The sequence below is a fragment of the Macrobrachium nipponense genome, chromosome 7, assembly GCF_015104395.2.
Source record: "Macrobrachium nipponense isolate FS-2020 chromosome 7, ASM1510439v2, whole genome shotgun sequence".
In the NCBI taxonomy this organism is placed as follows: Eukaryota; Metazoa; Arthropoda; class Malacostraca; order Decapoda; family Palaemonidae; genus Macrobrachium; species Macrobrachium nipponense.
This window is the reverse complement of record NC_061109.1, coordinates 104,829,566-104,841,886: the sequence shown is the minus strand read 5'-3', so window position 1 is coordinate 104,841,886 and position 12,321 is coordinate 104,829,566. Positions and strand designations below refer to the sequence as shown.

General features: G+C 35.2%; 1 protein-coding gene and 1 long non-coding RNA gene across 13 annotated transcripts in view; one reads left to right on the top strand and one right to left on the bottom strand.

Moving 5' to 3' along the window:
* Window positions 1–12,321, bottom strand: part of LOC135217423 (uncharacterized) — a 625,282-nt gene that overhangs the window by 64,416 nt on the left and 548,545 nt on the right. The gene's annotated exons all lie outside the window — the stretch shown is intronic.
* LOC135217422 (mucin-2-like) overlaps window positions 1–12,321 on the top strand; it is a 463,906-nt gene that overhangs the window by 300,270 nt on the left and 151,315 nt on the right. For all 12 annotated transcript variants that reach the window (XM_064253279.1, XM_064253275.1, XM_064253277.1 and 9 more), the window contains one exon: window positions 5,316–5,440. In XM_064253279.1, coding sequence (XP_064109349.1) covers window positions 5,316–5,440 — 125 coding nt within the window. The remainder of the gene's footprint in view (window positions 1–5,315; window positions 5,441–12,321) is intronic.

Below are 12,321 nucleotides of genomic sequence, written 5' to 3'. Positions count from 1 at the left end.
TCTTAAGGGCCAACAAGAAGCTGATTCTTAAGATGTAAACATCGCTGGAGGAGAGAGACTGGAGATCAGTTCTTTTCGACAGTATTTTTCTGAAATCATAAAATGTATAAAGAAATATACATTCATACACAAAGAGACGTCATTAATTTCAGTGGCGCATTCACACAAAAATCTTCTTGTGCTTCCTATAGCGATACAAGGTTAAAATATTTTAGCTATAACCCCCACTGTATTTTAACAGAGAACCTCCCGTAAGTTTTTGAAAATTATAATTTACTATTAGCACTAATATAAAAAATATAAATTTTATCGTTCAACTAGATTTCTGTGACTCGAAAAACTACTGAGACGAAGTTCAGGCCAATATATTTTTTTCAGTTTTGTGTTTAAAATCTAAACGAAAACGATTTACTCTTCAATAAAAAGAAAAAAACATTCACACAGAATACGAAATTAAACTTTTTTGTTTTGTTTTTTAGGTATAGTGTTTGATGGTACTGGAAACGGGGTCACACTATAAAAAACTTAAACGAATAAAATATTAGGAGTCGGAGGGACTCTTTACTGTCTGGAATAATCGACATTCCCTTGAAAAATGCAATGCTGAAGATTCCTAATTTCAATGATGGCAGACAATTATAAAAATTTGAGTGCACTGATATAGATGACTGGGGACTGCAAATCACAAGAAACAGATTTACGTGGTCTAGGTGTAACAATTATAACATTGAAAATTCCACTATAGTATTATGAAATAAGTCAATTAGAGGCTGCATTCAAAATAAATCCGCTACATACGTTATTCAATACATTTTATTTCAGAAATCAGGAAATTTAAACAAAGTTCTTTAAAAGAGCGTAATGTTCTGAAGGAGAAAATATTAGTATTTGCAATATTTCAATTTTATGTCTCGCAGTATCAACGGTGGAATAAAAAAGTACAAAATCAAAAGCATGAACAATAATACAATAAGTACTGTTTATGTTATCAATATTTGACGTCAGTTTTCAAATTAATTTGTTTGAATAAAACCCTGTATTGCTGACGAATTTGTCCATGTCCTTCGACATCTTCAGTGAGCGATCCACATATTAATCACAGTACCAATAAAACGTCCATAAATTTTTTTTTTCGTATCTTCACCCTTAAAGTCAAGAAGTCTAGTTTTTGTATAATTGAAACGTAAGAGCGGCTTCTATTGTTACTGAGTTTCCCTAAGTAAATTTCGTTTAAACATGATCTTTGCACTGACTAAAATGAAGGTAAGTGGTGTGAGAGCGCAGTACCAATGCAACAAACTGAAGAAACTTTATCTAAAGCAAATGCACTACGTGAAATGAGATTTGAATGTCAAGAGGGTTTCATTATAACAATAAATAAAAAAAACCAGTTGTTAATACTTGAGTAGATATGCGTGGACGCTAATATCCTCCAATTCAGAATAAAAAGACCATAAAAGCCAAATGTTTTATATATACTTTTTAGGGCTTTTCACCACTACATTTCTCATACCTTTCATATCGCGTGACAAGTGCTTCTATCAAAACCCTTTCCCTTTGCACGCAAAATGTACCACTGAGAAACACTCAGGAAATTAAGAGAAGGATATGTCTGTGTTCAACGTTTTCATTGTTATGGAAAGTATATTTGACTCAAATGTACGAGAGAGAGAGAGAGAGAGATAAGAGAGAGAGAGAGAGAGAGAGAGAGAGAGAGAGATGGCAATTTTCTTTTTCATGTATCTGCAATCAGATGATCTAGTTGAATTCAACAAAACTGAATATTACAATTAATAGCTTTTCTTTTAAAAAAAATATTCTTAACAATACAGTGGAAACTCTTTTACTCCGCCAGTTTAAGCTTTTCATCAAAACGATGTCTTGTGTCTTATGAAGCTATTGGGGGTTACAAAATTTGCTCACACTTTCACAACTGCTGCATTTTTTTTTTTACTTCTTACAACGTATATTGGAATACAAGAACCAGTCAAAGACTGGAAACCGCAATGTGGATATATCACCACGTCTGAAATGAATTGCAGAATACTAGAGGACGAAATCTCTGGGTAGAATATTTTTTATTTCGATAAATTTGACAAGGGGGACTTCATTTAAAAGCAAAATCACTTAGACTAATTGGGTTAAGTTTGATGTAAATACGGATATAAACATTCTCAACAAAAGAGCTGTTAATCAGCTCAGTGGTCTGGTTAAACCAAGATCTAAGGTATACTGACTCAACGAAATATTCGTTTTCCTTTGTCTTTGAGCGATCTAATAACAATCTGAACAGGAGTCCTTGTCAGTTTTTACTGTCTGTAATAAACTACACGCTAGAAAATCTTCAAATGAGTACTTATGCTAATCTTTAATATGACTGCAGTATATTATCTTTAACATTTGACAGTATATCCATTATTGTCATACCGTGAAAATTAAGACAATTAATTGAATTTCTCGTGGACCTAATACTCGGCTCATTTATTTTTTTCTAATTTACCTCTAGCAAATAAAAGTTTATTGCATAATGTGCATTCTTCAGTGTTACCAGTTAGATTATCTTTAATTTGTTGTCATTTTTTGAAAACCAGGTCCGTAAGCCACATTATAAGCTACATTATAACCAGTGATGCAAGTGAATGGGGACAGACTCCAGAAAAGGTACCCGTCCACCCTCCCAGTTACACAAGTAAAACCAACTGAGAGCGAACTGGGAAGAGAAAAAAGGACAAAAGTAAAATTTGAATCTCATCCTTCTCCGAAGATTTTGTTTACACCGAATTTCTAATTAGTTTGCCATGACGTAACAGGTTTAATCGTCATGTGAAAATAAACAAACGGCAATTTCCAAAGCAAGTTAAGGAGCCTTTTCCTAAATTTCGTTCCACGCCTTCAAATACAACTACCACTCCTTACCCGCCCAAAAAACCACAGAAAATTGGTTTTCTATCATAGAAACACAAAGGATCTGCCCCAGGTTATTTCGTAGTAAAATAGGCAACCACTTTCTTATCCAGCTTCTAACTTCGTCAGCTTCTTGAGTGTACTTTTGCTTATAGTACCAACATTTACCTTGATGTTTGGGATGTCAACACGTCCAAAGGACCCGACAAACATTGCCGTATTCACATGCAATGTTTATTCCTTCACATACAAAGAGGGCGGAGAGGGAAGTTTTGAGGGCCTGGACGTGTTTTCCATGAAAGTTTCTAAACCCCTAGAGAGAGAGAGAGAGAGAGAGAGAGAGAGACGAGAGAGAGAGGAGAGAGAGAGAGAAGAGAGATTCGACTCAGAGAGAGAGAGAGAGAGAGAGAGAGAGAGAGAGAGAGAGAGAGAGAGAGAGATTCATTTCACTCAAAAGATTCGTCTCAGGAGAGAGAGAGAGAGAGAGAGAGAGAGGAGAGAATGAAACACTTAATGAAAGCGTCCGGAGTGTTTCGTAAAAATGAAATTAAATACTTTGGCTCATATGCCTTAAACATTGCTGAATTGAAAAAGGATAGAAACCATTAGGCCTATAGAATGAAAAAAGATATGTAGATATTTGTTTGCAAATCTTGAATTAAGAGAACGACTTTAACAAGGTTAATCTATCAGCAATAAGTTTATCCGCCATTTCTGGTTGTTAAAAGATCGTGAAGAGTCTGTGTAAAACTCCCAGCGCGGAAATTGAAATTACGAATAAAAAAGCTTGAAGGGTGAACAGGAGGAAAACCTCGCACTTGCACTATGAAACAAATGTAAAGAGAAATTAGATAGCAAGATGGAAGAAGGAGAATATGAATGCAGGTACAGTATAAGTAATGAAAAGGGGTTGCAGCTAGGGGCCGAAGGAACGCTGGAATGAACCTTAAGTAATGCCTACAGTGCACCACTAGCCCCTTATGGGTTATTTCTTCCAAAAAGGAACCATTTACTTTCCTTTCAAAAATTTCCAGTCATATACCCATGGATAAATGATTGAGACACTGAGATACAGTGAAATTTATTGAATTTGCGGAAGTGTATACGTATTCTTTTGACAGCACTCACGATGGAAAGCTCTGAAATGAGTGAATAAATGGTACATTTCCTTTCTCCCTAATGCACTCATTTAGAAGAAGAGTACAAGGGGTCCTTCTAAAGTGGGCACAAATTAGATACTAATGAGCATCTGAGGGTAAAATCTCATACAAAAATATATACGTTGTTCGAAAACGCTCTTGAAATCTGCAATAGGAGGATACATTCCATCCTTTGCAACGGACGCGCGGATACAAGCTGCCGCTTCCCTTTGCCATCCTGGAAGCTGGTAGAGATCCAGGTATCTTTCCAAAGCGTTAATCTGGCAGAAGAAATTATTGGAGGCCGTTTCGTGGCTGAAAAGGGGGGAAAGGGAAAGTAACAAAAGCGCTGACGTAAGTCGTTCTCTTTTGGCCTCTTTCCCGAGAGAGAGAGAGAGAGAGAGAGAGAGAGAGAGAGAGAGAGAGAGAGAGAGAGAGAGAGAGAGAGAGAGAGGGTTTGTGGGGCTTAACTTCATTTCTTCGCTGTCTTATTATCTGGCCCTTTGATGGATTTGGTTTGTGGTTCTCCCGTTTTTCTGAAACTGACTTTGTTGTCGGTTCAAAGTTATTAATACTTTTTTTTCTCTTCCCTTTCCTCTGTCTTTCTAGTTGATGGATCGAGGGATATATCATAGATTCCCGATTCCCTAGTATTGGAATGCAGTATCAATTAGGTAAAATATACTTTTGCTATTTTGGTCTTGTTGGGGAGAATATACAAAGAGAGAAAATACTGAACCTAATCATATATAAAAGAAGTAAGGAGACAAATACTCCATTTTACCCGAAACTCAGATAGCATTGAAATAAGTTTGCATTTAGCAAGTGATAATTGTGTTTTAAAATGTTGCGTTTATCTCTGAGGACAAAATAGTTCCTATTGGATCTGTAACTTATTGGTATATTGGAATGATATTGTTTTGCAAATAAACAGGAACGAATAAAATCAGGAGTAGGAATAACTCTTCGGAAACGTAACAGGCTAATTCGAAAGACAGCCAGCGTCCTTTTCCAGTCCAGTCCGGAGGGTAACGAGAAAAAAGTAAAAACCGACGAAATGAGCGATCTCACTCTTCAGGTCATGAAGAAAATCAAATTCGTTTTATCAGCCGCAAAAGTAACGTAGCGTCGGTTCCCTAGATGTGCGTTAAAATTTGGCAAGTCTTCCTATTTGTTCATTTACACTATCCTTTTCATCAGGAATGACCTCATTTTACCATAACTGTTTTCAAAGTTTTTGTCCCTAATGGTGATGCATTTCCATTGTTGCAGGTGTGGAAGACCTGACAGCTGAGAATCTTGTCGAAAAATTGGAAAATGGAGTTTACATTTGTAAACTGGCCGAGGTCATATCAAGAAGGGCCCAAGACGCACGCGACAAAGGAACATCGACGTTGGTGAGTAAAAATAACAACCTTAATTCACTGTGCTTGCATGGGGAATTTAAATTTCTCTGTGTCTATTGTGCTTAAATAGGGTAATTCGCTTTTTACTCTGCTGCTTAGTGTCTTAACTGTCGGTGAAGTACTTACAAGTGACCTTTTCATTACTGTATCTGTAAATATCCAGTAGTGCAATATCTTCTAATTTAAGCTCATTACACACACAATATATATTATATGTGTGTATATATGTATATGTATATATGTATATATGTATATATATGTACATATAATATATATATATATATATATATATATATTATATTATATATATATAACTATATATACATATATATATATATATATACTACTATATCTATATATATATATATATATATATATATATATATATATGTATATGTGTGTATGTGTGTGTGTGTGTGTGTGTGAGTATGTGTGTGTGTAAATTTATTATCAGGGGAATTAGAATGTGACATGAAATAGAGAGAGTACATTATGGCCAAGAAACAACCCAAACAACGTCGTACAAGATCTTTTCCACTGACTTGAAGTCACAGTCAAACTATACGCAATACATGATCAAGCAAATAATTCATATGTACATAATTACGTGATACTAATATGCATGTCACAGAGATATTTTCATTTTCCAAAAGAAATATGTTAGGGCAACATCATTTAAATTTTCTCCCGAAATGCAAATCATTTTACAAAATGAAATAACATATTTTCAGTTCGAAATAAGTCAGCCCAGAAATTGAGGGCGGATGAGATACGTTGGTAATTGCGGTATGGAAGGGCGAGAAATGCGTAGAAATGTGTAAAAGGAAATTCCTGGAAGTTCAGAATGCCAAAATAATTGGAGGAGACCTTTACTGCAGTCAGAAGAGATGGTGTTGGAGATGATGACGATAAAAGCAGAGACACCCACACGAAACGAATAACCAGAGAGGAAAAAGAGTTGATAGGACGAAGGTAATGGACCCATAGGGAAACGTGTTGGTTCGAGATCAAGCTGCGTAATGTTACTCTTATGAAGAAAGACCAAATGTGAGGGAGAATGTCTAATAAAATGTGCATGAGAAGAGGAGATTATACTACGTAACAAACAACAGAATCATGAAACAAAACCAGAGCACGGACATAATGTGTGTGTGTGTTTGTGTGTGAGAGAGAGAGAGAGAGAGAGAGAGAGAGAGAGAGAGAGAGAGAGAGAGAGAGAGAGAGAGACTAATGCAAACTCTTAAAAGAGAAAAATGAAGATGGACGACAATCCTCTTACTGGAGAAAAACTTTGGCTCTTCAGAAAAGCCTGCAATCTGCATTTGAGAGAGAGAGAGAGAGAGAGAGAGAGAGAGAGAGAGAGAGAGAGAGAGAGAGGCGGGGAATATGTTTAAATTGAAGACCGTCGGTAATATATCCTGAAATCTTACTCTTAAAGTTCTCCGCCCGTTTCATTTTTATAAAAGAAAACGTATACCTCCGCCCCAAGAAATATGATTTTGGGAAAGTCGTACACATATAAAGACGGAATCTCTCTTACAACAGATGCACATAAAACAAACAAAAAACGCACGACAATTTCGTCTTAGAAGCGCATCTCATTTTCCTCCTTAATGTAATTTACTGGTTGTTTCATTGCTTCTCTGTAACCTTTCTCATATTATTATTATTATTATTATTATTATTATTATTATTATTATTATTATTATTATTATTATTATTATTAAAGGGGAACGTTTACCCAAAACATTTCATTACATTAGGTTTTCGTTTTGTGTTCTTTTCTTCTAAGTGGTATTCGCTTCGCCTGGGTAGACTTATTCTCTTATTCATTGGTAGTTAACCCACAAATTTCATACTGCAAGGCATTAACTATCTTACTTTTGGTGCAAGAATCAGATACCAGAGTGCGCATAAGTATAGCAAGTACTCACTCCTGTTGAGAGAGAGAGAGAGAATCCTGAAAGTCCGTGGAAATCAATAACCAAACTTTACGGGAACTTGGAGACGTAAACAACCCAAAATAGGGCGCATATCGACAAAATCTCGATAAGGAGATGAGTGTTCCCTGCGCTCGAGGTGAAGTTGTGTGTACGAATGACTAACATTGTGACTGGAATGGTGATTGAGTCAAAATACGTGAATAAACGATCTAAATAGAAAATAAACCATTGCTACCATTTAATATGAAGTTGTGTGTTCCATTTAGGTAAGCAACTTATTCTCTTCTCTGAGAAAAAAATTAAGAATATGGAATACCACTTTCCATACGTGGTGGTGATTTAGATCGTTTTCAGCCATGTTACCCTTTAAAATTAAATTGCGATAATTTGGTTCCATTTGCCACCACAGCCTGGCATTCATAAACAATTCCCGCAGCACACAGGCTTTGTACCTACTTGTTGGAGTATGGTCACAGGACCAGCAACCGCATCTCTAAAAAAAAAAAAAAGGGCAAATTCTTCTGGAACAGCTCTTCTGAGTGAATCTCTCTCTCCTCTTTTTCTCTCTCTCGTCTCTCTCTACTCTCGTCTTCCTCTCATTAATTAAGTAATATTTGTCCTGAGTGTCGCGCGTTGCCTCGTGAGCCCGCCCGTATGCAAAGTCATGAAATACATGTATGAAGAGTTTCTGTTAGAGTGGAAGAGCAGAAGAAAATTGCAAATGGAGGTGGAAGTAATGAAACGATGAAAAGCAAGGACATTGTCTTTGGTAAGTGGCAGATAAATATTCCAAAATCAGCAACAGTGCATCATTGAAAGAGAGAGAGAGAGAGAGAGAGAGAGAGAGAGAGAGAGAGAGAGAGAGAGAGAGAGAGAGAGGAGGGGGGTGGTTGGGGGTTGGGGCTGAATCCAGTATATCCCATTTATGAGAACAAGAGACGCCAGAAGAAGAACCGAAAGATGAAGGAAAAAATGTGAATAAGAACAGTAGCAAAAGTTCCCAATCGTAAAATTTCGTATGTAAGACGATCCGTATTTGCAACGTTGTAAAAGGAGAATCCTTGTTCCAGCGTCCTGAATAGTCAACACAGACGTAACGATCAATGCTGTTTGCCAGAGGAATCCTTCTTAGGATTATAGTTATTATTATCTTTACGGGCGGATGAAGGCAGGATGCCGAAACCTTTCCTACTCGAAAGGCCCTCTTCCCGTGACACCTCCCCTCACCCTCCCCAAGGCATCTATCCCCTACCCTACAGACCTGTTATCGCCAAGGAAACGAGGCCCTTTATTTGCGTAAGCGCTTCTCCTTCCGGAACAACCTGAAATAATGTTTGTTCTTTAACTTGATCTCAAAGGAGGCGATCTCTGCGTTTTCGACCGAGAACTCTTTGGAGGAAACTTGAACCTGTGAGACACCGTTAGGAAAATTAGGAGAGGGTAAACTTAAAACCAGACGAAATTAGCATATTTAAAATAACAAAGGTGCACCTATCAAATAAAATGCATTCATGAAATAATGGACACATATGAACAAAGACAAAAATCCAACTGTGCTTATAAATACTGCCCGACTCTTTCGGAACTTTTCTTTCCTCATCGTGGTTCTATTGTCTTGCTAATTTCCTGGCTTTAACTTCCTTCAACTGTCGAAGTCAGTTCAAGGTTATTTTCTAGGGAAAATAGAATAGTACTTTGACCAGTAACAGTGCAACTCTACAGCATGGGTGAAGCTAATATTTAATAATAATAATAATAATAATAATAATAATAATAATAATAATAATAATAATAATAATAATAATAATAATAATAATAATGTGATGGACTCCTAAGGAGGCAGTATGCAACCCAAACGGACCCCACACAATGAATATCACCCAGTCGAATTGGAGGACTGTGATAGACCAAAAAAGAAAAAAAAAAAAAATAATAATTGAAAAAGAAACCTACAAAATCACTATGTACATATTATTTTGTATGTTTCTTCTTCAATCTTCAGAATAAAACTGAAAGAAGTTTTTGTTTTGTATACTAATAATAATAATAATAATAATAATAATAATAATAATAATAACAGAGTCTGCAACATTTGGAGGAAAGGCATACATTGAACGAGCAACAAAATCCTTTCACAAGATTATAATTATTACTCAATAACATTCCAATATCAGTTGCACAAGTCAGTTTTCAAAAGATCGAGAAATTGTAGGGTCACGTAAGTAAGACATTTCAATAAATGTCACTCCCATTCGTACACATACAACGTGTATGATATATATATATATATATATATATATATATATATATATATATATATATATATATATATATGTGTGTGTGTGTGTGTGTGTGTGTGTGTGTGTGTGTGTACATCGAAGTACAAATGTCCTTTAATATCTAATTTGCTCTACCTCGGAATTAATATATTTTCATATATGTTACCCGAAGGGGAATTTTTTAATCGATAAGAAATTTTTTTATCAACTAAAAAATTCCCTTCGGTTAACATTTATGAATATCTATTAATTCCGCGGTAGAGTGAATTAGATATTAAAGGACATTTGTAGCTCGATGTATGTTATGAATCACGGTAATGTGATATGACATATATATCTATACATATACATATATATATATATATATATATATATATATATATACACTATATACTACACATAAATATGTGACCAATACTTCCTATTCCTCTTTTCCTTCTCTGAGTATCAGTTTCTAGAGGCGAAGTTGCTTCCTCCATAGACTCTTTCTCGTCCTAACTGACGGTGATTCACTAACGGTGATTCATATTTACAGGTGGGTGTAGTGGTGAGGAGTAAGCCGGGAACAATTCACGTACTTATTATATATATTATATATATATATATATAATATAATAATATTATATATAATTATATATATATATAGATATATATAATATATAATATATCTATATATATATATGTATATATATATATATATATATTACATGTATATACTTAAGCGACATTATATCTACTCTCGAGGGTGTTAAATACGAATAAAGAAATCCCCCGATTAACCCTTGAAGTCAGGTCTCACAAAAGAAATGCGCTAATTTGTCAGCTCCAACTATCGATTCGATACCAAGGTAATAGCTTTACTTGACGTACGCTAATGTAATGAAAACTTGAACTGAATGGAGAGAAGGGTATTTCAGAGAAGTCAGTTATTATCCGCGTTGATATTCATTAAAAAAAAAAAAAAAAAAAAAAAAAAAAAAAAAGTCATTTTTTTGGATACAAAATTTCGTTTTATTGACTCCCCACTGATGATAATTAAGCGCCATAACTCACTGATGTAATTTTGCATTCGCCATAAACATGATTCAAATACCTAACATTCATTTACTCTCAATTAATCATTCACATCAAAGCGCAGGTTTAATTCGGTTATCTGAATAGGCTTTCGCAGATTACATGCCTTCCTAAATTTTGCTTTTCGCTTGATGCCACGAGTTTAGATTGATTGTTTCACGGTACTGATTTCTTTGTGTCTATAATACGAAAATATCTATTTACAGTGTAAGGCGAATAAAATGTATTTTCTATATATATAGAAAGTAGTTCATATAAGCTGCAGAAAACAGAATAACTAAGCTCTAGCTCAGACTGGAATTCAAGATACATCATAAAAGGATGCAAACTGGCATTAACTTTAGTCTTTACGTAGCAGATGACTTCATTTTATGCCTGTCATAACCTGCACTATAAATGAACTCAGAAATGTAAGTGAAAACTGTGAATTGGTAACTCATTTCTTTACTGAAAGATTTAAGACATAAATTTCCTAACTCATTGATTACGCAAGCTGTACGGTGAAAATTGTAACAGCATCACTACTAACAATCATAGTAGCGGTACGAAATTACACAAGAAATATCTTCTATTATAAAAAAACGTGAATTCAATGCCCTTGCCATGTGGCTTATGCCCCCTAAAAGCCTCTGGGATTTTTCAATTGATTTCCATCTTCTGCACTGGTGAAATGACAATAAAAATTATGAATACCATTATAAACATTTGCACATATCTTTTACAAAGAAAAAAATGTACTTATAATGTCTGTAATAGAATACCTCATTTTCAGTATTTCAGGTATATACCCTCACTGGAAAATCAGATACAAAGTTAGAAATTATGTATTATGATCCCTAAGTCTATATTATTTTAAAAATTAAACACAATAACCAAACTCCCGCTAACAGAAAATGGAAAATACGAAATTTACGTCAATGAAAAGTAAGCATTCATAAATGGAAATATATGTTTCCATTTATGAAAGCTTAGTTTTCATTACCAATAATTAATACGCTATTAGTAAACAAATACTTACAGCTAAATGAAAAAAACAAACGAACCATTGCCCTTATTCTCGTACATTGTTTTTTCTTATTTCTCCGTACAATGTTTTTTTCATGTCATTCACTGTTGTTTTCTTTTCTGTCTAATATTATTTAGAGATTCAGGGATATTTCATAAACCATACCAATTTCGAGTTTGTCGCTTCTTTATTTACACTGTTCTTATTTTGGTTTCAAGAACACCGCTGTTAGTCAAGGTTACGGTTAAATCTTCATTCTTTTGTTGTTGATTTATCTGGCTTTATGCCAGCAAGAGCTCTTGCTCATAGAGCAGGCTATTAAGAATCTTCATTCCCAGTACATTAATATTTATCGCTACAGGCGACTAGGAAAGCAATGCAATGACGTCACAAGTATTTTGCCGAATACACACCTAACGAACGTGGAGCTCTGGCTTCTGATTGGCTATTGTGCTTCTCAGGCGAACCAAGTGTCCCGTCGTCGCTCAAGTCGGCGAGAATTTCTTCTAGGTACCTGGGCCCTGACCCTCCATGAGGGCCGCCTCTACCTCCTGATGGATGGCAGGGCGT